General features: G+C 37.8%; 2 protein-coding genes across 2 annotated transcripts in view; both read left to right on the top strand.

The window, feature by feature from the left end:
- Window positions 1–10,546, top strand: part of LOC139741521 (uncharacterized) — a 38,459-nt gene extending 27,913 nt beyond the window's left edge. The window contains exons 21-30 of the mRNA XM_071652103.1: window positions 463–576; window positions 1,637–1,858; window positions 2,940–3,161; window positions 3,749–3,868; window positions 5,024–5,245; window positions 6,508–6,630; window positions 7,166–7,276; window positions 8,510–8,758; window positions 9,320–9,448; window positions 10,299–10,546. Of these exons, the coding sequence (XP_071508204.1) occupies window positions 463–576; window positions 1,637–1,858; window positions 2,940–3,161; window positions 3,749–3,868; window positions 5,024–5,245; window positions 6,508–6,630; window positions 7,166–7,276; window positions 8,510–8,758; window positions 9,320–9,448; window positions 10,299–10,426 (1,640 nt within the window). The 3' untranslated portion in view covers window positions 10,427–10,546. The remainder of the gene's footprint in view (window positions 1–462; window positions 577–1,636; window positions 1,859–2,939; window positions 3,162–3,748; window positions 3,869–5,023; window positions 5,246–6,507; window positions 6,631–7,165; window positions 7,277–8,509; window positions 8,759–9,319; window positions 9,449–10,298) is intronic.
- Window positions 10,547–12,207: 1,661 nt separating this feature from the next.
- Window positions 12,208–25,698, top strand: LOC139741523 (adhesion G-protein coupled receptor G7-like). The gene is made up of 13 exons (XM_071652104.1): window positions 12,208–12,294; window positions 12,589–12,817; window positions 13,227–13,340; window positions 13,839–13,960; window positions 16,782–16,928; window positions 18,773–18,958; window positions 19,620–19,772; window positions 20,499–20,765; window positions 21,129–21,338; window positions 22,191–22,300; window positions 23,172–23,449; window positions 23,772–23,838; window positions 24,876–25,698. Exons 1-13 carry the CDS (start codon window positions 12,265–12,267, stop codon window positions 25,513–25,515), a joined length of 2,553 nt encoding a protein of 850 aa, XP_071508205.1. The 5' UTR covers window positions 12,208–12,264; the 3' UTR covers window positions 25,516–25,698.
- The last annotated feature ends 941 nt before the right edge of the window (window positions 25,699–26,639 follow it).

Here is a 26,639-nt window from a genome sequence, read left to right as displayed (position 1 = left end):
ATTTGAATCTTGCTTAATTCGAGTGGTGTTCTCGATGCATAATGGCACTCCAAGTTTGTCTGTCCAGCATTGCTGTCTTTATCTCTTTGAGTTTGCATCAATACAAACAATATATTTTGAAGACGTAAAGACTTTTGGACAGAAAAAAGAAAGATATACCCTATAAGTTGATAGTGACATTTTTATATATTAAGGAGAGAATTTGACATACCTTTCCAAAACAAGGACAGTTCACGGCCTAACATAATGTTTGCTGGTAAATGGATAAACGTTAAGAAATGATACAAAACTTTGTCGCATTGTTCTATCATAGTCTTTCACACTAATCACCACAGAAAAAAAATATTGCTGACTTTAAGTTGACACGATATGTCTTCAAACATATTCGGTTCTACTTCTATCTTATTTCTTTAAATTTGTCTCGTTATTGTAATACATGCTAAACTCTCTTAACTAATGTAGATCTATGTCAGCCAAATCCATGCCAAAATGACGGCCTCTGTCTTCGAGGAGAGACTGTGAATGGTTTCACGTGTATCTGCAGTAGTGGCTGGGAAGGAGAAAACTGCACACATGGTAAGAAGGACCACCAGTTACAAAAGTGAAGTGAGGTTTCATGAATTTTAAACACACGTGATCCATCTTTCGATGGAAAAGCTGTACTTTGGACTTGGAAAAGGTAATTCATACGAAAAAAAAAACACACATAGGGAATTCACAATTCATTTTATTCTCTGCAAACAGAGATTTAATGTTCGTGTGCTCTTTTTCCTTCTCTCATTATGAGTTCAACAAATAACGTTTTTTTTTTTCGGACTTTTTCTTTAACCTGTCAGAATGGGTTCAGCGGAGATCGTTGCTAAATAGGCAAGCTGATTCTCGTTTCGTTTACGTACACCACTTATTTCTGAAAGCTATTTTCTTATTCTTGTATTCTGTATTTCATGTAGGGTTGCCTACAGTGTTTCTGGCTTAACTTCAGAGTGTTTCTTGACCTGCTTCAGTCATAGGGAAAATACAAGTGTCTAGGGGAATTAACCCCTGTGCAATTACCCCGACCTTTCCCCTGACCCTAACCCTAATCTTAATCCTGAACCTAATCCTAACCTTAACCGAAACTCCCAACCCTAAACCTAACCCTAATCCTAGTCCTTACTCTAACCATATCACTAACCAGTGTTCAGCTGGGGGGGGGGGGGGGGGGGTTCGGGGGGGGGGGGGGGGGGGGGTAATTGCCCTGATACTGTACGAAATAAAAAGCGGATATAGATCTTTGCAACACTGTAATCTATCAATCCTAATTAGACATAGCACAATTCTGAAATATCATGAAGAGTAGGACTTGTGAAATATCGACGTACCAGTGGTTGAGGCTTGTCCCCTTCATGTGGAATACGTTTCGTCAACTACAACCCTGACCCTTCTGTATTTCCAATTGAACTTTCTTTAGTATATTCAGTGTCAGAGCTCTATTGGTATGTCTCATAATTTGCATTTCATGGGTTTTAATTTACATTTGACCTCCTGTTTCAAAGTCGCTAAATCAGTTTGAAGCAAAATCATATCCGACACTTTGTTCTAATTTGATATGTACTGTAACTTTAGAATGATTCTTGAATTGATACGGATGATACAGATATTGAGGTATCAGTGATCGGAGGCTGTTCCCGTGACGTGCGAAACATTTCTTCAACGGCTACATGGCGAGAACCAACCGCCTCGGATAACTCCGGACATGTTACCTTGACATCAACCCACCAGTCAGGTGATACGTTCCCGATCGGACGGACCACGGTGACTTACACTGCCATCGACCTGGCTGGCAACGTAGCCAACTGTAGCTTTCTAGTTATTATCGGTACGAATAATAATGAATAGTCTGGTTAAATTGACGTGTGTTGCAGTCAACCAAAATTGAAACTCTTTATAGATGTAACAAAATATCGACGAATCATGTATGACTGGTGGGCTGTATGACTTGTGAGCTGTATGACTCTCTTGGGCTGTATGACTCGTGGGTGTCGATCTCGTTACGTGCACCCGAGAAAGAAGCTGTATCTTTGCACTTGGAAAAGATCAACCTTTTAAAATCAAGAAAAAGGAACAGTTTTCTTTGCAAACGAAGAGCTGCCATATGTTCTCTTTATCAAACTCTTCTAAAAAGTGAATCGACAAGAGCTTATTTCAGGAATATTACAGATAATTGAATGTGTTTATATTGTTTAGAAGCCCTTGCCGCGATCTATGTATCGTAGGTTATGATTATGAAGAGCTTGTTCGCAAAAACCGACAAGTCCATATCTGCCAAATGGAGATATTTGCGATTAAAGGTCAAGAGAAATAAAGAGAATAATAAGAACATTTTTGCTTCTTTTGAAAGAATGTACCTTTATATGTAGTGACCAATATATCATTTAAAATGTATTAATTTGTACTTTATGACAGAGACCGTACTTCAAAATCTTCAAAAATGGACTTATCGGTTTTTGCGAACAAACTCTTCATAGATTATCATGTTCGAATGCAGTGTCTATTTAAAAATCCTGTAGGACAATATCTTGCATGTACAAGAAAGTATGTCATATCGCATTTCTCGGAATGTTTTCTTCCATGTCATCGCGATAATGAGGAGTTAGACGAACTAGTGATAATAATTATATTCTGCAGTTGCAGGAGAGGCAAAATGGCAAGAATGTATGTCCCCCCTTTCTTTCTGATGCTAGAAGAAAATAAAGTTAACATTGGCCAGTTCATGTCTCTGTAGTGCTATAGACAGCTACTTCGGAAAGACTTATATTAGGTATTTCATGTAGGCCCGATTGTGTTCTGTTCCTCTTCTCAAGTTGCTCATTGATCTACATGTACTTCGTTCGAAAGGGGCATTACAAATCCGACAAGTTTACAAAGATTCTGAATAATAATCAAAATCTCTCATGCAGATATTGATGATCCAGTGTTCCACGGCTGTCCGCTTGTGGTGGAAAGCATTTATTCAACGGCCTCTTGGCCAGAACCAACGGCCTCGGATAACTCTGGAGTCCAAAGCTTGACTTCAACCCACCAGCCAGGTGATACGTTCCCGATCGGACGGTCCACGGTGACTTACATGGCATTTGACCTAGCCGGCAACGTAGCCAATTGCACATTTACAGTTATTATTGGTAAGAACAGCCAGTCTGACTAAAGTGAAGACATGTTGCAGTAAATAACAATTCAGATTCTCTTTAGAAGTACAATAAAAAATTACAACACACATATACATAAACACAAACACCGTGCTGACAACCAGAAGTACCTACGAAACAAAATGGAAGAAGTATTTTACGCGATCGTTATAGTTTTATAATAGGAATATCCTAAGGGTATCGATAGCTGAACGATTTCACGTAATAATTGGTGGTTTACAAGAAAAGATCTTCTAACTGGGGTATAACAAGTATGATTCAATTTTAATAGGAGTGCTTTCACCCTGTTGTTATCTCATAATCTTGTTAAGTCTTACAATCTCTGTTATCACATCCCAAATAAAACAATGCCATATCCAAGTCTATTTGATTTTAGGAGGTATTGTGAGATCCAAATATTGATTACAAAAAAAGAATCAATGGAATACTTCATAATTATGAAAAAAAAAGAAAAAATATAATGTTCCCTCAACGAAAACCAAAGGAAAATAATGAGGTTAAAAATAACTTTTCTCAGAAATGACGTCCACATCAATGTTTTCCTTCATTAATCATCATCACAGGATATTGCGAGATCAACACCAATCCATGTCTCTTTGGAAATTGTTCCTCCCTGTTGTCTGGGAACAGACCGTATATCTGCTTATGTCAACCAGGGTTCCACGGAGAGCGCTGTGATAGTGGCAAGTTTCTTTCATTTTGTCTACGTTCTGAAAGTTATTGCCTTCCCGTAGGTACTTACTTTAGTCGTGCGTCCAAACCAGATTATATAGGAGTACATAGAATTGTGTCCGTAGACTTTCATTAGTGCATGCAGGAAAATTACGGTTGCACAAAACGTTGGTGACATTTTCATTGAAAAACAAAAACACACGAGATAAGAACAGCACATTTCTTTTTAATATAATGTGAGAACCGTCAGACTGTGGTCTACATTCTTACTTGCAGGAAAATGAGCAGAAGCATATTTGGTTTATACCTTGAGTAGGCCCTACAGCTTATAGGGATATAGATATGGGTCTTACCATTGTATAGCTGTAACAGTCATCAAGATATACAGTTGACATTCAGTTGCATTTTATAAAGACAATAGAATTATTCTTGTTTTTTTTATTATAAGCTATAAGCCTCGGATTCAGATATTGTATTATCGGGTGCACTTTGCGAGGCCGACACCCACGAGTCATACAGCCCACGAGTTATACAGCTCACGAGTTCAGCCCATGAATTCGACAATACGCTAACAACACAACGAACAAGGCCGCGAGACCGACTCATTAAGACTCGTGTTGTATCTGTCGAACTCATGGGCTGTTTTTACCTATAGTGTGGAAATCATGGTCTTTATTTGCCTAGTGTCGAACTCATGGGCTGAAAGACTCGTGAGCTGTATGACACATGGACCTGTTTGTAACGTCGAAACGATCATGGGCTGTATTACTCGTGGGTGTCGGTCTCGTGGGATGACCCCATATTATCTGGTGTCAGTCAATTGACACACTACTTCTCGTGCACATGGCTGTGTTTCATCAAAAGAGCCTGCATATTCGTCATAGGACATTGATATTGATGGAGAATCTATTCACAGCTACAGTAATAGCGTAGACTGTAATAACGGAATTCATTGCCGGACTAATAGCAGGGATCCTTCTTTATTCACATTATGCAATATTTGTCTGACCAGTATCTCTTTCTATAGTATGTGATCTGTAGATATCGTTTTTTCTTTAATTTAGAAATGTAGCACTTACCCCAGGATGGACACGACCCTAGGAGAATTGTCCAAAAACAATACTAGTAATCTCCTTAAAATAATTAACATGTCATTGCATTTGTAGATATTCATGCACCAGTGATCGAGGGTTGTCCGCTTGGTGTGGAAAACATTTCTTCAACGGCCACATGGCGAGAACCAACCGCCTCGGATAACTCCGGATTTGTTACCTTGACATCAACCCACCAGTCAGGTGACACGTTCCCGATCGGACGGTCCGTGGTGACTTACACGGCCATCGACCCGGCTGGCAACGTAGCCAACTGCAGCTTTCCAGTTATTATCGGTACGAATAACCAGTCTGAATGCAGTGAAGTCATGCTGTATACAAAAAAAAAAAAGCGAAAACCTCATGGTAATGAATCACAGATCACAGACGGTGAATTATATCTACTACTAGCAAGGTATGCGAACAAAGCAATGAGTAATTAATCGCTCCATTTTTGATGTGTAGGTGCCGAATTGAGGTGTGTTTTGTTATGGAAAACTTGAAATTGTATAGGATGAAGTCATTTTCTCTTAGCAGGCGTAGAGTACTTTGGGTGGGCGGATTTCAACCTGTGTTATTACAATCGAAAGAGATATACACTGCTGAAAATCGGTGTTAGATTTAACACCACAGATAATAGATATAACACAAACCAGTGTCAATAGAGGACCACACAGACAGGTGTAGAAAGTATATAGTGTGATGATGTTGAAAAGTTTTACCTGGCTCCTTGTGGTGTTAATTTGACAATGTAGCTGGTGATATCTTTGACACTGCGCCGGTATTGATTTAACAATAACACTACATGGTGTTGATTTGACATTACATGTTTGGCATTTACACTGGTGCTACAATGTATTTCTAATGGTATAAACCCGCCCGGTGTGAATAGAAGACCCCACTGGTGTTACTGTGGTGTAAATGTGTTCTCGATTTTTTTTTCCCAAAATGAGGTCTTTAACGGGGAGTTCTTGTTCGTCCCGTTGAAATTCAAAATGCACAAGAAGAACAGGAAATAACTACCTATAAAAAAAAAGATTCATTATTATTTTGAAGTGACACCAGGACACGTTAATCTTACACCATAAATGAACACCGGAAATTTAAAACCCGCTCGATGTTTTATATTTAACACCCTATTTTTTTGCAGTCTGGCAGTGTACCCATGCCAATTTAAATGTTTACGGTGTTGTGATGTATAACAGTGAAATAATATTTCCATTTGATGAAAGGATGAAAACAGTCAGCGATCTTTTAAGAAAAAATATTGACGGAGAAAACATTTTCTGCGATTGTGAGAAAACATAATTTCGTCGAAGAAACAGAGCGCGCGCGCGCACCCACACACACACACACACACATACACACACCCACACACACACACACATCAACAACAACAACAACAACAACAACAACAACAACAACAACAACCAACACCACCACCACTGCCCTCAAGCACACACTCACACGCATGAATCTCAGATATGGTTATTTCAGATATCTTGTGTTATAAATGACTTGGGGAATCGCGTCAATACTTGTATTATATGCCATCACAGGATATTGTGAGACCAACGCCAATCCGTGTCTCTCGGGAGGAAACTGCTCATCCATGTTGTCTGGGGACAGACCTTACATCTGCCTATGCCAGCCAGGATATTACGGATATCGCTGCGAGATAGGTAAGGTTTACTTCAGAGAAGATTCCTGACACTATTTCAAGAGAACGAAAAACAAACAATTGTGCAGTACATACGCACACATATCCAACTCGTCGCTCGACAGATTATCACCTTGTGAACCCCAAAACTGTTTTAGCTCAGAAACCAGTCAGACATTACCGTCTCGACGTTTGGAACAACCACCCTGGTCAACTAAAGCAGTGCACTTCACTTTTTTTTTAATTCTTTAAGGCTCATCTGAGAATGTATCTGTATGTTATCGAAATATGTTTCCAGCTAATATATTTGTCTTTGATATACATTGTATGTACTTATTTTCTCTTTTTTCAACTCTTGGTCAGCCTTGAACCATACAAAATGTTATCCGATTTCTTCCATTCTCTCCCGTTCTTTTCTTTGACAAGGATTTTACAGGGACATTTATTTGCACATTACATTTTTCGGTCAAGCGCATATATTACGAGACGTCATGTCATGAGATAGCAGAGCATGACTGTATTTACTTGTACCTTTTGTGCTACTGCACACATCCCAGATTGGTGCAACCCTAATCCTTGTCTGAACAACGGGACGTGTACGAGAAATAGACAAACTAACTACGGGTGTGTTTGCACCGACGAATGGGACGGCAAGAACTGCTCATTTCGTAAGGACAATTCTATCTTGCTCTTATTCATTTTTTCCCTCTCAGCAGAACAATATTATAATCAATTCAATTCAATTCAATCTTTATTTCCGATTCAATGTATAATATACAAAACTACATGTGAATATGAGCAAATTGTACAAAAAATGAGTTTAAAAACAATGGAAACGTCAACAAAACAAGGTGAGATTATGATAAAGACAAAAGAAAAAAAAAACACATCGGGAAAACAGATATTACAGGTACATAGAAAACAGAAACTCATTAACATTATGTGTTTGGTTGATCGGGAAATGGTATGCGCGTAGAAGCCAGAATAGGCTTGTTATGTTGCACATACCCCGCGTTATAATCATTTGAAAATTACTTTTAAAAAATCAAATTAATCATAACAAAAAAAAAGAGAAAAACATTAAACACCATAATACAAATAGAAGAAAGACCAATACATCCATACATCCAATCAATACTTACTAATCAATAACTTCTTGTACTGCCTTTTGAACATATTATTAAACTGTATATTGAATTTGCTCAGTTCTAACGTATTCCATAAAACGGGACCAGTATGACGCAACGAATATTTAGATTTATCGGTTAAAAAACGCCATCGATGAAAATGATTTGACGATCTTGTATGATAACTATGTACATCAGAGTTCTCAGAAAATATATTTTGTAAATAAGGTGAAAGAGTTTTAGCATGGAAACGTCGCATAAAAGAACATATTTGCATTTTATTCAAATCTTACAATTTAAGAGTGTGTAATGATTTGAAAAGTTTAGATGTTGATGCTCTATCATCCTTACAATTTCTACCAAAATATCACGTAAAGGTAAATTCATTATAAGGAGTGAATGTAGGAAATGGAACACCCGTTGCAAGAATGAGGTTCATTAGCCCTTTTTTTTTCTGTAGATGCAAATGAACACGGCGCTGTGATTTCCGGTTGTGGTTTTTTTAGCTTTATTTTCTAGAGCCCCACAAAATTAAGTGTACAGAAAGATGGTTTTGTCGTAAAATTTAAAAAACGGTGAAATTAAGACGAGGGGAAAATAGACCCCAACTTAAAAATCAAATACCATAAACTCCCTTCATAACTACCTCGTCCAGTAAACTCTAGTCATCTGTATGAGAAAGTACTAACGCGACTTTTTCGTGATTGAATAAACATAATGTTCATGACGAAATCTTTGACCACCCGTGCATTTGATGTGCGTGAAATTTTACAGCATACGACCCATGCAGATATCCAAACAACTGTCCAAAGATCAGCACGTGCGTTTCAATCTCGCATGACCAATACTTCTGCGAGTGTCCGTCTGGGACTACACTGCAGGACGACGCATGCTCAAACATCAACGAGTGCGCGGACGCTGCGCTGAATTCTTGTCATCGAAACGCCTTCTGCCGAGACACCTTCGGATCTTATTTCTGCGTGTGTGACAACGGTTACTCTGGTAATGGTACCCACTGTGAAGGTAAGGGGATGTTGTGTTACTATACTTACACTGAATGCAGCACCCATTAAATAATCTTATTTTCTTTCCTTTTCTGGAGTTAATTTGCACCAGAGCCTCTTCACTCACCTCCCATACTTCCCCAGTGCCAAAATGTTTTCAAGGTTCCGATTCAATCATTATTTTTATTACTATATAGCACCCCGTATGATTTAATTCCATTCACACACTCACACACATACGCACACACATGAGTACATTGAAATATGATTAGAAGAGAAACAAAGTTACTTACCATAGTAGTACAATGTCAAAACTAAACATTCTATCGGAAATACAGGGTTACGAAACTTTCGTATTTTTGAATAGTCATCAGTATTGCCAAATAATGCATGTGTTTGACTAATGTAGCAATTGCAAGTAAAGAAGAAAACAGGATATTATTTAAGTCAATAATTTTGACTCTTGACTTGATCAAATTAATTCCAAAAGGATGGCCACAATCACAAATGAGTATGATGACCTTTGCTCGATTTTATATCAGAGTTTTTGTTTGTTTGTCTGTTTGTTTTCTTTATTAAGCGCTGCCAAGCCCCTGCTCATCGCGCCCCTGTCTTAATGGAGGGACGTGTTTTGAATCCACTGGCTTAACATACATATGTCAATGCCAGACTCCTTACGAAGGCATAGACTGCAGTGACGTTAACCTACGTAAGTATGCTGATTGACGTTTGCGTGCGTGAAACACACATTATTAATATCGAAACAAAACGAACCATACTTGATAGACTTAATGAGGTGAAATAAGATACACGAAACGCAGAGACGATCGAACGATTCGAATTAGGCTAAAAGATCGTGAGACAATAATTATTTTAAACGTTGATACGAGAGAATACATTTCTTGAAAAAAAAATCACCCGACAAGAATAAACTCAAAAGATGTAACTGTTTGACCGCCAACAGAAGAGGAATAAGAATATATATATATACATATATGTGTGTGTTTTTTAATAATTATAAGTATATATATATATATACATACATACGCCTATATTACAGTATTATATGTATACATAAAACGAAGACCTATGTTTTATCAAAAAATGCTATTTGACTCTAGTTCTTAATCACCAGGAGTCTCGAAAGAGGACTTCCATGTAACTTAACCAAACCCGATTTCTACTGGGATCTACGCGTTACAATTTTGTTTCAATTCTTTCTTTTTCAAAGAAAGTCTGATCGAATATCTCTGCGTTTCATATTTTTATTAGATATATTCTAGTCTTAATAAATTGACGTTCAACCTCTATATTAATGATATATCACTGCACATCCAATCAACGTATCATGTATCATTTCATTCTTTTTTTAATTATTTAATGCATTTTTTATGTAGAAATATGAAAATAAGTTGAATTGAAATTTAAATGGAAAGAGGTATATCACTTTTGTTTCAATATGTGCTGCTTTCCTCACTTCATAATCAGATCTACACTATATCATTAATTTGACATGACAAAGATGATTATTTCATATGCACTTCGTCTTAAACTCAAAGCCCCTGTACAGGTCCGTCTGAGTCCCATGAGCCAGGAAGTCAGTCAGTTCATGAGAGTCGAATTGACGTGTGCCTTTAACCATGTATTAAGCTTTGACTGGCAGAAAGATACGTCACAATCAAGATGACGACAAACCGACAATCCTATGTCATCCCCGCCATGACGCCACAAGATATTGGGTATTACCGATGCGTTGGGCAAGGAAGAGAGGGACCAAGCGTGGCTACCGCTCAAGCAGCCGTCACCATTGAGAGTGAGAGAAGACAATAATTATTACGATAAGTTAATGCAATTAAGTCGTAGCGCAGTACGCTTAAAGTGCCTTTACGCCTGTGAATAATGATGAAAAAAAAGCTCCTTGCCATTATGTTTAATCTCATTATCTACTCTGTTGGTAGAAGTAGTTTTTTTGTCCCCCATTTCGCAAAAATGTAATTCTTAAAAGGTTACTCGGTCTCAGGACTATGACGTCATGTCGAATGTTTTTCACTTTTATTTCCTAACTTGTATTATCCAAGAAGTAATTCGACTCCATATGCCTATGGACATTAGCAAATAGATTGAAATCGTTTAGAATGACAAAACCTGCATAGAAATCAGCTCTTAGATAACAGAGTTATGAATTTGAAGTTCCATACGATTTTTTTAAATGAAGTATTGAAATTAATCTTTAACATATTTCTTATCATATGACATGAAATTAGAATGATAAGAATGTTTATTCAAATTGATGAAATTTTTGCGTCGAGTAGCTTTTATTGCAACTGATTGACAAATTGCCCTACATCGACGTAAATAAGCATTGGTTCATAAGTGTTTTTGTAGTAGCTATGACAAAACAAATCATTGCCATACACAATCGAGCAGGATTCGAACCTACAACCATCTGCATCATCGAACAGACCGTCGAGCTTCCACGCGGCAGCCAATGCTGGTTCTAATCCTCATAGCATGCAGCGGGTACTGCGTAATTATTCATCTTGATGACAATTTCCGTCGATTTTTTTTTTTCCCATTGCACCAGATTGACAAATTCATCAACATGAATAAGCAACTGAATCGATCAGTGCAATAATTATTCAGTTGAGTTGTTCAATCATGTATTTATAAATCCATGGTTTCTTTTGCCATGGCTACTACGACTAAAACACTGATCAATATCAATCTAATGTTAAGATTGATTTGATTTTTTCGAAAGTATTAAAAAAAGACATCAACAGACAATAGCACATCAATAAGTTTCATAGTTTTTTTTTTCTAATCTTTATTACGGTGTTGAGCACAAGGCAGTATGAGACTATGACCTGTAAACATGTCCTCTTCGGGATTTTCTCCTTCGCCTCCTTGTTCTTCTCCCTACCCCTCCTCATCGTCTCTTCGTCTTCTAATTCTTGTGATGTATGACACCCATTTGTTACCTCTGCAATGCTTATTGTGGAATAGGGCATGCTATGTATCGTCAATAATTCGGTATCCATGTGTACAAACATATCCGAGTAATTGTCAAATTGTTGAAGATCAAAAATCAATCTACATTAAGTATGCTCCTTTTGAGAAAAGTAAAACGGAACATGGACAGAAGTTACGTCACAGTCACATTGATAGTAACAATGAGAGGAGTCCTGCACTCACTGTCTTTTGTTTCCAGCTGTCGATGCAGTGATTATAATCGTAGACCTGTGTCGTACTTTCGCTGTTAACTACTATTCGTTATGAGTGGAATATTCTACTTTGAATCTTGTTATTGTTACCATGGTTACCGGTATTTGTAAAACGTGTTCGTAAGGGGAAGAAATGATAAAATGAGGATACAACTTCAAATGCATTTTATTATGTTTTGCCAAAGAAGGGATACATTTCTCTCTTTTCCCCCAAGACCTATCCAACGTGGCTGTCAGCAATCTAGTGTTCAACCAACAAGTAGGGCGCCCTCAAGAGCTCTCCGACCAATTTTCCGACACCTACATGAATCACAGCCAGTTCATTAGCGACTTTGTAAGTGACGATAATTGTCTTTACTACAATGAAAAAGTGAAATTTGTACTTGAATATGACATTAATACTTAGATATGAAGAAAAAAAAAAGGTGAAAGAGAGACTTACCGTGAACTATTGCGTGTACCTCATGGTTTCTCACAATGATGACGCTCTCGCAGACTTTTATGCTACGTCAACAGTAAGATAAAACATGCGATAATAGAATATCATACTCTCTCAGGAAAATACCCGCGTAACCTATGGTGGCCACCATCGATTATGCAAAACATTACATTCTTTTGCGTTGTTCAGGTGATAAACGGCCTCGTGAACAGTGACGATTTCGACAACGCTTCGCCCTCCGTGGTCGTCTCTAGTCTGCGACCAGGCAGTGTCGTAGCCGACGTGGTGATTTACGCCAGCAGCGATGACGGCATGTCAGCCACAGAGCTTCAGCGGCAAGTCAGCAGTGCTCTTATGGAAATCGCCCAGTCCTCCGACGGTCTCTTCGATGCATCACGTGCAACGGTTACAAGTACGGGTGAGTATAGATAGTCATCTTCTAATATTTTACTTATTGTCCATTGCCCATTTTGCTAATTGTATTCTTGATAATTCCTGTAAGTTAAACTCTTGGGTTCGAGCCATGGTTAGCAGCGATGAATTAGTCACTTTTGTCTACCTGAAACCTAAAGGCTTACCAAGAGATTCCATAGATAGTTCGTGAAGTTATGATTGCACAAAATGGGGATTATGAAGTCTTAGCACTGAAAAGGTTTCTATGTTTCTGTAATACGTTGGGAAAAGTTATAAATTTTATTTATTAATACACATATGTGTCATAATTATTGGCACTGTAATATTACAATAGTTTATTTCTTGTTTTCCTATGATGTAGCTGAAATATTTAAAATTGCATTTTGATTGAACACATGTGTTTTGAAATGCAGTGATTTGTTACCCTTTAACTTGGACTTCGGAATACGGAGATGTGTCCTTCCCACAAGGAGAGCTTGGCTTTATGACGTCATCCAACGAAACGTGTCCATTCTACACAACCAATGGTATGAATTATTATCTTAATACTGACAAGTCAAACTGTCACTGACAGACGAGGACAAAATCATTCAAGCTGCCACGAAGCCTCAAATCGTTTCGATTTCTATGGCATGAGTGACAAACATAAACAATGATGCCTCATGACAGTAACATTAAGCAATCTATCTCTATTTTTCCTAGATTATCTGTTGTGTTTATACATTCCCTTGTTATATTTTTAATCAGTCAGTCGGATCATTTAGCCAGTTTCTCATTCTAACACTTTGGCTTGTAACTTGCGGTCATCATATTTTGCCAAAACCTTACCGCCCATGATTGGCTTTCTTTGTGAACCACTGGCGTAGATAACTCTGTTGCTTGTTGTATATGCACGGGAAATATTAACGAAATATTGTTTTCAGTGTAGAAACGACGAGTACTAGGAATCTGTAAGTTATCTGGAATAAATTTAAACTTTGTTTGCATTTCACACCAAAATTACTCGAATGGATCCGTTATTTCAGCCGACCAGCCAATAGCTACAGCTGTCTGCACCGGAGACAAAATTTCTCAGGCGACATGGAAGCCGTCCGACAACTGCGGAGACGTCAGAAATGTTACAGAAGTTCTGACGGAAATCCAACAGGTAGTATCTGACTAACTAGGCCACCTATACCTTCCCCTGTGAATTGATGACTCACATTGTGTTCACACTGTTACAATGCTCGAATTTAACAGTGTGAAGGGATTTCACACTGTATTCACATTCACACTGTGCTTCTCACACTGTGTTCACACTGTGTTTCTCACACTATGGAACACTGTGTTCTTTCCAGCAGGGAATAAAGAAACACACAGCCTGAAAAGGTTAATAACTATGAGTTTTGCAAACCATTACCATTCATTTTTTTTTTTTGTCGTTATACATGAAGTATTCATCGTGAGTTTTTTTCGCACCTTCTAACAGCTTTGCATTGAAGTATAGTTCTGTTGCTGACTACTCCTCATGCTGTCTTTGTATGTTCTGGTGAAATAGAAGAAAACATTCAATGAGTATACTATATAATTTTCAATTCAATTCGTTTCTTTCCATTTCCATTTCAATCACAATAAAAACAACATGAAGCATTCAGTGTTACAGATGAACATAAAAACAATGACATATAAAAAAAACACAACAACGACATCAGAATTACAGTCATAAATTGTTCCAGATTACAAAAGGGAACAAGTAAATTGGAAAATGGTGTACACATAAAAAGCCAATAAGGCCTGTAGGCGCGCGTAAACCGTTGTTACAAATCATGTAGAATTGGAATCTAAGTTATTTTCAAAGATCATAAATCAGCTTTATACAGAAGATACACACAAAAATATCAAACAAAAAACAAAACAAAAGACGAAATGAACATAAAAGGGATTAATAAATACATCAATGTAATTCTAATAAAAAGACAAAAGATGTCTTTTATACTGCTTCTTAAATAAATTATTATGTTGCTTATCATAATTATCTGGGTTTATTGCATTCCAAAAAACTGGTCCTGTATGACGAAGAGTTTGTTTTAATTTCGTACTAGGACAATTCCATTGATGAACTTTATTGCAGCTCCGTGTGTTATGAGTGTGTATATTTGAATTTAATCTGAACATATTCATAATGTAAGGAGAGAGTGTATCTGTGTGGAAACGTTGCATCAAAGAAGTTATTTGAAGTTTATTTATATCATGCAACTTAAGTGTATTCAATCGTTTAAATAACTGAGAGGTGTGAGCTAAATGTGGAGATTTTGTAACATTACGAATTGCTTTCTTTTGTAATTTAAATAACTTATCAAGTCTGGAATTAAAAGTGTTTCCCCATACGACATTACAATACAACAAATGAGGTAATATAAAAAAATTGTAAAGAGAAAATAAAACAAAAGACGGTAATTCAAACTTCAAACTGCGCAACTTTTCTGCATACATTTTCTATATGGTGAAGCAAGAATAGTGGTGTCATCAGCATACAAAATAATATCAAAATCAGGGCAAGAATTAACAATATTATTGATATAAAACAAAAAAGCAAAGGACCTAAAATCAACCCCTGTGGGACCCCGGTGCAAATCGTTTTAAAATCAGAAGAAACAGAATCAAAAACAGTATATTGCATTCTACCAGAGAGATAAGACATAAACCACTTCAAACAAATACCACTAATACTATAATACTCTAATTTCTTTAATAAAGTAAAATGAGAAAGAGAATCAAAAGCCTTTGAAAGGTCCATAAATATTCCAATTACACTTTTGTTAACTTTTATTTCTTTAATTATTCGGTCTTGTATTTCAGTAATAGCCATTTCAGTTGAAAACAATTTTCGGAAACCATACTGACTCGGACATAAAACAATTTTGGACAATAAAAACTTGTACAATCTAATAATATACATTATTCTTTCGAGGATTTTTAGAAAAACAAGGTAAAATTGAAATGGGTCGATGATTACTTAAAACTTGAGAATCACCTTTAAAAAAAAAAGGGAATCACTTTGGCTATTTTCATAGTGCCACAATGGGGGCACTGTGGCATAGTGGGTAAGACTCCCGACTCCCGATCGGAGGACCCGAGTTCGAATCCCGCCCAGTGCTTACGTCCTTGGACAAGATGTTTTTACCCACTGTGTCCCTCTCGACCCAGGTGTATAAATGGGTACCTGGCAACGCTAGGGTAATAATAATGGCAGGGCCCTCTGGTAGAGCAGTGCACCACTGAAGAGGCTACCCTGGGTAAATAAGACCTTATTATTATTATCATTAACATTATTACTTATCAGGTACAATACCGTTAGAAAAAGATTGATTTTAAAGCTATTTGCACAAAAGTGTCAGTGCGTCGAGGTCATAATCTACACCTTTTATGTGTAAGGAGGCCCTGCGCTTTTGTCACATAATCTCTACATCGGGAGATCGTGATTTTTAAAGGTATATACACGTATATACGCAGTGCATATAGAATGTCCCCGTGATGACTATTGAACTCTTCATTTATCTTACAGTTAGGCCTCCATTTCCCAATACAACAGATGTCATATCGATTAATCGTCAACAATTTGAAAACACAAAAACCATTTTAATTTTTTTTTCTAATAAATATGATTCCCTCTCTAATCATTATACGATATGAAAGGTGCCGACGTGCTATTAACCAATTCCATACTGAATTCTGAAATGCCTATAGATTTAATACGCAGGCCATCAGGTTTCCGTGCGGAAAGGATGAAGATGTGACATCGTTACGATTAGGTATCATTGTCATCATTCTTAGTAGGTGCCTATTATCGCCACCATCGTTATATTGTCGCCATTTTCTTAGGAGTTTATTGTGACATGAATACTAAAAATAATTTCATAGGTTAAATTCGCCTAAGCTTCAAATTTCCATTCTTTGACATAAAGGAAGATTTATTCATTTAAATCCAGGATGGTGTCACGGAAGACACAGCCGATGAAGTGAGCAGTCACGTGGCCATTGTAACAGCTGATTCGAGCACAATCACAGCCAAAGATGTGGCGGTGGTCGCAAATATCACCGCCGTCATCGCTAACTTGAGTACTGGAGAACCTCAGGTATGGAATTATACACAAACTAGAAAAGCACTCTGAGAGCGCAGACCTCCGCCAAGCATGCAGCTCATTTCCACCACTGATCTTGTTCTTCCAGTAGAGATATCAGTGATTTCCACCCATACGTACTTGGCACCATGCTGAAAGTGTTTATAGTGTGCTGAAAGTCGCCCAATTTCCCAATATAGAAGCCTTTGTTACGTCATAAACCCTCAACTACACGGCGCGCCACGCCCTAGCAGAAACTAGAGCACGCACTTTAGTGCGCGCATGCAAACCTCAAATACGCGCAGCCTGAACTCCCAAGTTCATTGACCCTACCTGCCAAAATATCAAAAATCCTTCATAAATTCCCCCCAAATTCTCGGATCACTACCAAAAGTTAATCGTTTGGTACTTGTGTCATTCTCAACCTTTCCTGCAAGTTTCATCCCAATCCGTTATCTACTTTTTGAGTTATTTTGCACACGGACAAACTAACTAACTCACTAACTAACGAACGAACGAACGAACGAACGAACACACAAACCAACGGTAACGAAAACATAACCTCCTCCCTTGGCGGAGGTAACAATGAATGTTTATGAGTGCAATTGACAGAATATTTCATGAGGTGAAAGATGAAATGATCCATTCAACGAGGTGAGCCGAGTTGAATGGATTGATAATTTAATCTTTCACCAAATGAAATATTCTGTCCATTGTACGAATGAAAAACGTATTATTTGTTTTGTATAACACCTACAATAGATCCTTGTCATTTGATGCTTTATGAATTTAGAAACAAAAGAGAATGTGCTGGATCTTAATGAGATCGAGAGAGTGCTCACTGAGCTGAGCGCTTTACGCTAGCGCGCTGTCTCGCATGAACACTGCAAACGCAAGCGTCTTACATGCGTAAGTGTACCGGGCTCTCGACGTTCTGGCAATGGAGCAAATCGTATGGATCCAAGATTGCACGGTAAATGGAGCAAAAATTGCACGAATGATGACATAATAGTAAAGTGGGACGAATGATCAATAGCAAGCAACCAATCAAATGACAAGAATCTATAGGTGTTGTATCACACGAACTCAAAGCATAACGTGAAATGTTGGTGTGTAAGACAGAACGTGCACTATCTTTTTTATTTTTTATTTTTTGAAGAAAATATAGAAGCTTTCAATTAAGTATTGACGACTGAGGAAGTTTAGAGAGGCAGGCTGGCAAAATAGGTACATTCTTTCAGATTTTCACTTCATTTCAGCAATTACTGAGCTGACGTATGAATGAATTCTCGATAGTTGATGTGATTGCAACATTGGCCAATTGGTACAATATGCTCAAAACAAAATATAATTCTCCCCGACAAATAGGCCTATGTCCTGACAATGCTAGATTCAAAATAAATCTAGTGAAATATCTGATTTATGTGTTACGAGAATATTGGATCACCTGTGCTAAATTTCTCGAACGTCTCGATGTACGCTATAAACTTAAATGACACACGCAGTAATAACTAATATATCCAAAATCTCCATCGATGATGATGATTCTAAACTCTTATGAAAACTTTTCAAATTATTGACGTTCTAAGGTGAAACTTTCTAAAATGAAGTTAATATGTATCAAAATTCATGATTCTACCATGCCATATTAACTGTTTTTCCCCATAAATTTGCACAGTACTTAGTTCTTGTGGTAATAATGTTAAAAGTGCAGGAAACTGCCCCTCCCCCCCCCCCCCCCCCAGCCTGATGCGTGATGGTTCTAATATGGCGTCACCACGACCCAAGCTTACGTGGGTAATCAGCGAAATGCTCAAAAAGTCATTTTTCTCTCTCTTTCTAATCAAAATGATACCAAGGTGACCAGGGAAGTGGTAAGAATTGTCAGCAACATCGCCGCCGTGGAAAGCTCTCAGCTAGAGAACGCGGAAGAAGACAACCACGCCATCTCCGACATCGTCACCGCCTTCGAACAGCAGCTGAGGAACACGGAAGTTGAAGACGGAGAAGCCCTCAACGTTGCAGAGGAGAATGTCGTAGTTCAGGTATTTAAACAAAATAATACACACACACCTCTAGATGCACACACGCAGAGATACACAAATGTTTCATTTCATTTCATAATGATAATATGATAATTATAACGATGATAAAAAATTCATTTCATTTACTTATTTCCTCTTGTCTATGCATCATGAAGTAAGAATGACATAAACGTACTTCAAAACATAGTACATGTACATGAAAACAAATTATAAACCGTTAGGTACGAAAAGGGACCGTAGCAAATATGTAATCTGTTTATTGTCGTGTGTTTCATACTGATTATGGAGAATACAGCTCATAATAATACTGCTCATGTGGTTTAACCGTTTAACATTACAAAAAGATATTTCTGTCACCGAGTATTGAAGACATGTTTCCGGGACAAGTAAGCTAAACCTATGTTGATTAGCGAACGCAGAGAGATTGGTAAAACACTACTTGAAAATTTGAGGAAAAATCAGACAGTCAGTTCATAAGTTATGAATTATTCGCCGTTTTTTTCTTTTTAGCCATTGAGTCAAAGTCAACAAAACATAAATGGAGTGAGTAGTTTGTATTACGTCATCTACCTTGTAGTACATGTTGGCTGTACATCTATCATGTTGTTTTTGTTGAATTATTGTTTACCTGCTTGTGTACATAATGTATGTGTGTCTCCAGGTCGCTTCTGTTCGAGCCGAAACTTTGCAAGAGGGCGCTGTTTTGACAGTGACAGGAGACAGTGCTGCAGATTACAGCCAGTCTCGGATCATCTTGAACACTACAGCTGGCGGTGGAGATGACTTTGAAGAGATCGAAGACTTGATTGCGCAGGTGACGTCACTAGACGTAGGCAAATTATAGTGGTGATAAGGAGAACAAGGCACATCAGTTTTTCACTAAAGCGATCAAAACACAATAAGGTACCAAAGTTGATAATGACTATATGAATATGTGCAGTATAATTCTCTGCAGTTATGCGGTAGGACGCAAGGTACGTTGTACGGAGAGTAGTTTGATTGTCCTTTTTGTTGTTGTTGCTTGGTATAGGGGTAGGGGGCAACGTATTACCTCCTTTCTTTTTATTCATTGTACAATTTCTATTTTTTAATAGTGAAGACAATCTTGAGTTATATCTATCCCACAGAAAATTCTGAAAATTTCTGAAGGAACATCTGCCCCTACTGCCCTCTCCCTGATGCAAAAGATTCTGGTCTAGTTGTATGATGTCACACGTTTCAAGTTATATAATTCCCTCTTGTTCACTCAGCTTTATTCCTCAGCTTTATTCCTCAGTCTACATGTCTGCTGCACATGTATTGCTTTATTCGCCAATATGTCATAGAGCAAAGGATTGAGATCTTCATTGAGCTACGCTATGTTATACCCAAGTGGGTGCATATTCATTTTTTTGTGCTCTTTTTGTCGATAGGGAAATTCGTGGATGATAGCGAAGATGGTGCAGCAAGTAACACGGAAGACGTTCATACGTTCAAAAGTAAGGAACATACTATTATAACTCCCTTCATAAATCATGCACTTTTATTGTTCTGTTTATAGGTGGCCCTCCCTCCGGCAATTTCGAGTATTGCAGCCTCTTCGTCATCTGATTTTAGTCAAGGCAATTCCAGCGGAGAGAACATCAAAATAATCATGAACGTGTTTTCTACCCCCCGGCTGTTCATTTCCAATTCGATCGTTGCTTTCAGCGAGAAAAACGCCACGGTGAATCGTACTGCGAATACGCCCGTGATTTCGTTGAGTGTCGGCGATGTCAAGTTGGAGAACCTTGCCCAGCCCATAAATTTAACATTCACCGCTATGGAGGTAAGAAAGCACATTCATTCTTCGGTAATTTAAACACTACTTGACCAAGTTTTCGGATAGACTAGTTAAGATGTACATAATAATATAAAAGCACTACGATTTTGATGGACCATTGATTTTTTTTTTCCTCGGAACGTAAATACATCTTTGTAATGCAAAATTTGGTTTTAAACCCTGTATGCATTCATTCATATTATGAACCGCTTATTCAATAATTCATATTGCAGTCAAAGAATGTATACCCAAGATCATTGTTAATTTCCCTTACTCTTTGGAAAAAAGGAAAACAAATTAAGTTGAATTGAAATTAATTGAATATCATTAAAGTGCCGTGAAATTATTTCTACTTGATTCTGACTGCAGCCGGACTACGAGAACCAAACGTGCGTCTTTTGGAATTTCACCATCAGTGACTGGTCATCCAAAGGCTGTGAGTATGTACAACAGACAACAGATTTTGACGCTGTGACCCAGGACCCATCTTCGGAACTCTCGACCGATCGCGGAAATTTGAGCAAACCGGAGTTCCACACCTGTTCCTGCAACCATCTCACAAATTTCGCAGTTTTGATGGTGAGTTGAAAGGATGAAAGGGGGGGGGGGGGGGGGGGGGGGAGAGGAGGTAACCGGAAGTGGAATCAGAAATATATATATATATATTATACATATATATCATTTGAACCCAAATGTGTAAAATAACGGAAGTGAACATACATGTAAACTCGAACTAAAAAGGCACACTTTTTCTGATTCTGAATCCTTCATTAAAAATCCTACTCTCTAAAAAAAAATCGAGTGAAAATATTCACTCTTAAAGGAGTGAATACAAAAAAGAGTGAAATTAGAGTGAAATTGGAGTGAATTTTGAGTGAAGATGTTCATTTTCACTCGTTTTAGTGACGTCAGGGATCACTCAAAAATCTTCCAGTGATCCCTGAGATCACTCCAAAATGAGTGAAAATGAACATTTTCACTCAAAATTCACTCCAATTTCACTCTAATTTCACTCTTTTTTGTATTCACTCCTTTAAAAGTGAATATTTTCACTCGATTTTTTTTTTAGAGAGTAGTTACGGGCCTGATCAAACTTAGAATTAGTTTCGCGCACATTCACACACATACTCATACACGCACACAAACATACACACTGGCAGAGACACACAGATATACACATCTTTAGTTCAGAGTGATGCCTCATATCTGGAATGGAACATCTCAAAAGCCATATGAGAAGGAAGATGAGTGCTTTGATGCCTTATATGAGAAGGTGGAGACAATAAAAGAGGCAGGGATTTATAATTTATCTAGGCTTATTGATATTTGGGGGGTATATCCTAACTATGAGTGCTTCGATTATTCTGGTATTACCAGATGAGGATTTTTTATCATCTGAATTTCACTGTTTTTTGGTTCTTAAAATCGTAGGACACCCGAGAGTCGTCTGGGCACCCAGCACTTCGCGCACTGAGTTACATTGGCTGTGTAGTATCTATCGTATGTCTGGTTGTGGCCTTGGCTACGTATCTCTCTAACAAGTAAGAATCAACTACAAGTAATGAACTAAAGGCATTTTCTTTTAGGATGACAGAACTCGCCATAGAAGCGTACTGTTAATATTACTCAACAACCATCTTTTTTTCTTTACATGGGACTGAAGTCAAATTGAGAAGAGCGATTTCATTACGATTTTGATCAGATTAAGACAAGAGGTTGTAAAGGCGTCAACCTTAGAAGACTTATGAATTTCTTGTTTTTGCAGCCATTTTCACACTATTTTGCCGAGTGCATGGTAAGCCAAATGTCGCATAAACTCGATTTTTTTTTTGGCCGGTAATGAACCAAGTTTATCTAGTGTTTTTGCCTGATAAATGTAGTTTTTCACCTAGTTTTTGAGACATTAGAATTCAGAAAATAAACCTAAAGTTCATCGGTCAATAAACCAAGCTTATTGATTCATTGGATATTTGGCTTGCCATACGATAATCCAAAAATCCCGGAGGTGATAAACTCGAAAAACTTATCGACAAACGAATTTTATGGATAAACTTACTTTTCGGTCGAGATACAAAGTTTCTCTCTCTCTCTCTCTCTCTCAAAAAAAAACCCCACCAAACGAACAAAAACCAACCAACCAAACAAACAAACAAAACTATAATGTGTTTCTGCGGCAAATTAAGTTTTTCGGCAATAAACTTTAAGTTTATTGGTCAACAAACCGAGTTTTTGAATTATGGGATATTTCGCTGGCCATAAGTGTCTTCATCTTTAGTATCCACATGTAACACTTTTCCGTAGCACCAGCATGATTTCCTTTTCTTCTATTTTTGGTTAGATAGCTACATACCACTGCAGTTCAATAAGCTAAAACCTTTATTTTTGAAACGCTTTTGTTTCTTTCATTCCTAGGAAGCTTAGAGAAAGGCAGTGCCATCAAGTGTTCATGTGCCTGTGCGTCACGTTGATTGGTCTTTACGTCACTTACCTCATCATGAGCTCTCTAGACTCTGAACAGAGCAGGGCAAATCCTACCGCTTGTGGCGCCCTAGCCGGACTGGTCCAATTCTTCATGTTGTCATCCATTGCTTGGATGGGCGTTGAGGGCTACAACACGTATCTCATCATTGTCCAAGTCTTCAACACCTACGTGCCAAATTTCCTGCAGAAGGCGGCTCTTGCAGCATGGGGTATGGCTATAGCAGAATCATAATTATGATACAAATTAGAATTTTGCTTGATATGTAGCCAATATCATAATGGTTAGCACATCAAAATTTCCTTGACGTTATTTTTACTTCAGTGTAGGCCGTAAGTTAAGTACACGATTCCATCAAAATTCTATTCAGAATTGACTGTTAGTTTGTCGGTTGGAGAAAAACCTTAAAAAAATTTCGCGGGGAAAAAAAAAGCAACGAATGTGTTCCTCGTGATTTCACGCTGTCATGGTTTTCATTTCCTTATTGCATTCGCATTTCTCTTATAATTTTCCTGTCCATCACATTTACACAGGTATCCCAGCTTTGGGAGTTATCATAAATGGGGCCATTGCAAGAGACAAATATACCAGGCGTACAGTGTAAGTATACAAATGATGTTAAGATTTTCTTGTTTTGCTTTATTGTGTCATGATCATTGGTCCGAGTATTCTTTATATTAAAGTAATAAAAACGCTTCATGACTCCGTAATCAACATTCCATAACATCGATACAGAAGGCACGGATGATGGGAAACGAGAACAAGAAGTCATCAATACATCACACAAAAATAACAAAAGTCGTCACCGATACTATGTGGCCTTCAAGGACGCAGGTATGACCTTATACATTTTTCTTTAAATTGGACCCATTTCATCGATGTATTTTTCGCAGTTGTAGGGAAATATTATAAATGACACAAGCGGACTGCTATCCTATTCCAGTGGAAGTTGGAGGTAAGGAATGTGAGAGAGACAATATAGAAATCCTCCTGCCAGTGAAAAGAAGAGACAAAATACTCCCAACCTTGTCATATTTCATTGGACTTAAATGCTTTTCTTTGATACCTCGCTTATAGCAGATACAATATCCATCTGAAAGGTGTCTTAGTTAAAGGTCCTGTTTACCTTTGGGAACAGTGATTTAAAAACATCAAGATATGACATTTAATGCATATGTGTATGTCTGTTGTACCACGAAACATCCTATCACATAAAATTTTCACGATAAAGCCTAAAATATATGGAGATATCTTATTTTTCTCAATAAACTGTAACTGTAGACGGTTTAGTCTGGAAACATTTTTATTATAACTACTGTTCACATTTTGTATATTTAACAAATACATCTAACATCGATTCTACCGATTCAAATTTTTACAGTTGTTGTTTCTATTCCTAACCCACATTTTAGAACTATTTTAAAGCACCAATGCTGGGTTTTTGTTAAAGGGCAAACCATATATATATGTATATATATTTCTTTCGTTTGCTTCAAGGATAGCTGTAGCACAAGCATTTGCGAACACACAGGCTAAATTTTTCTGATGATTTAGAAAAAAAAATCGTCTCGGAAATATTTCTCTATTTGTGGCTCAAAAACCTACCGTTGTGGAATATGCCTCTGTTTGTCGTACAGTTGCTTTCCAGACCTGTGGTCGCAAGTCGGCGGACTTCTCATCCCAGTGGCGGTCATCTTGCTAATCAACGTCATCATCTTCATCCTGGTCATTCGCCAGTTGGCGCTCTCCGCTAAGGTGGGCGGAAAGGTCAAGAAAGACAAGCAGGCTGAGCGTCGCGAAACCATCGAACGCGTTCAGAACGCAATCACCATTTTGGTGCTGCTGGGTCTCACCTGGATAACCGGATACCTTCTTCTGATTGACAGTATCAGCGACGTCGTCCAAACCCTGTTCATCGTGTTCAACTCTTTCCAGGGCCTTTTCATCTTCCTACTCTACTGCGTGCGCAAGCCGGTCGTGCGCAAACAGTGGGGGTTGGCTTGCGGCATTGGGATGGACGCTTCCGTGGACGGAAGTAGTTCCGGGTCACGCAAAATCAGCACGGTCTCTGCCTTGAGCTCTTCTCTTACAACTGGGCTTTTTAAAACTCACAAAAATGATAGCAAATATAGAGCTAGAGACAATACTCTCTCTGACTCTAGTCATATCGACGGTACGACACAGTCGAATAGCCAAAGTGAGTTACAATGGTATAACAATCCCATTATTACGCACGACAAAGGAAACCACAAAGAATCAGATAATGTTTTTGTTTAGTAGGTCCGTTATCCTGGAAGACAGAAAATAATGAAGACATTGAAGACAACACATGAGTGTGTTCCGTGTTTACCTTGAATTGAGTTCCCCGCATCGTTGTTCCCCGTATCTTTATTCATTCAGATGTAGTTCTTTCTACATGTACTTTCAAGAATTGTTTGGAATTGTGTGTGTTTGTGTGTGTGTGTGGGGGGGGGGGGGGGGTGGGGATTATTATCATATTGAATGACATGTGCAGATAAAACATACTGTGACGATATGACATAAGTCAAAGGTCCAAAATCCAGAGGGAACCTCGAACTTTCCAAAAAAAAAATGAAATGTCTATTTGAAATCGTCTAAGTTAAAGAAACAGAATTCATTCTGGAACAAAAGTACTCTTTTTCTTTTTTCATTGGCATCATAGCCCATAGTAAACGTTGTCTCTATGGAATATTGACAGTTCATTTGGGAAAATAAAAGATTATTAATATTTTTTTCAGTTAGGAATGGTGATGGTAATGATATTGGAATAAAAAAAAACTTAAGAAGTACAGAGAAGGAAATTGTTGTGCAAGTTTCTGAGAATAATTAATTGGCACAATTGACGTTAACACTTGAAAATGTTTAATTGTATTCGTTATATGTTTCCTGAGAAAACACTTTGTGTTACCATAATATTTTCTGTATGTTTTGAAAAATATGAAAATAAACTGAACGGAAACTGAAACTGAAACTCACAATATAGAAGGGGCACCATGATCACTGTTTCGTCGAGAATGGTTAGTATCGCTTTTTAGTTCTCCACAAAGGGCTCAGGCTCAAATTATTAAAGGAAACCAAAACCCAAAGAGAAATGTGGATGGAGTGAGAGCAGCAACATTAGTAGAACACATCACTGAAAGTTTGAGGAAACTCGGACAATCGACTCAAAAGTTTTGGTGATGGAACCGCTGGATGAGGAGACTACTAGAGGTTATGACGTCATACATGTATGTGGACAACAATATAACGAAAATAATAAAGAGAATTCGACACGCTTTCACTCTTCTAGCATAATGAATGAGCACTAAAGTTGACTAACCGCTTTCTGAAAGCAGGGGGAGTAATTACTACCTAAATATATGTCAGTATCAAGCTGATGG

The sequence above is a fragment of the Diadema antillarum genome, unplaced genomic scaffold (genome assembly GCF_040938485.1).
Source record: "Diadema antillarum isolate AM-2024a unplaced genomic scaffold, OU_Dant_1.0 seq00000932_RagTag, whole genome shotgun sequence".
In the NCBI taxonomy this organism is placed as follows: domain Eukaryota; kingdom Metazoa; phylum Echinodermata; class Echinoidea; order Diadematoida; family Diadematidae; genus Diadema; species Diadema antillarum.
This window is presented reverse-complemented; position numbering and strand designations above follow the sequence as displayed.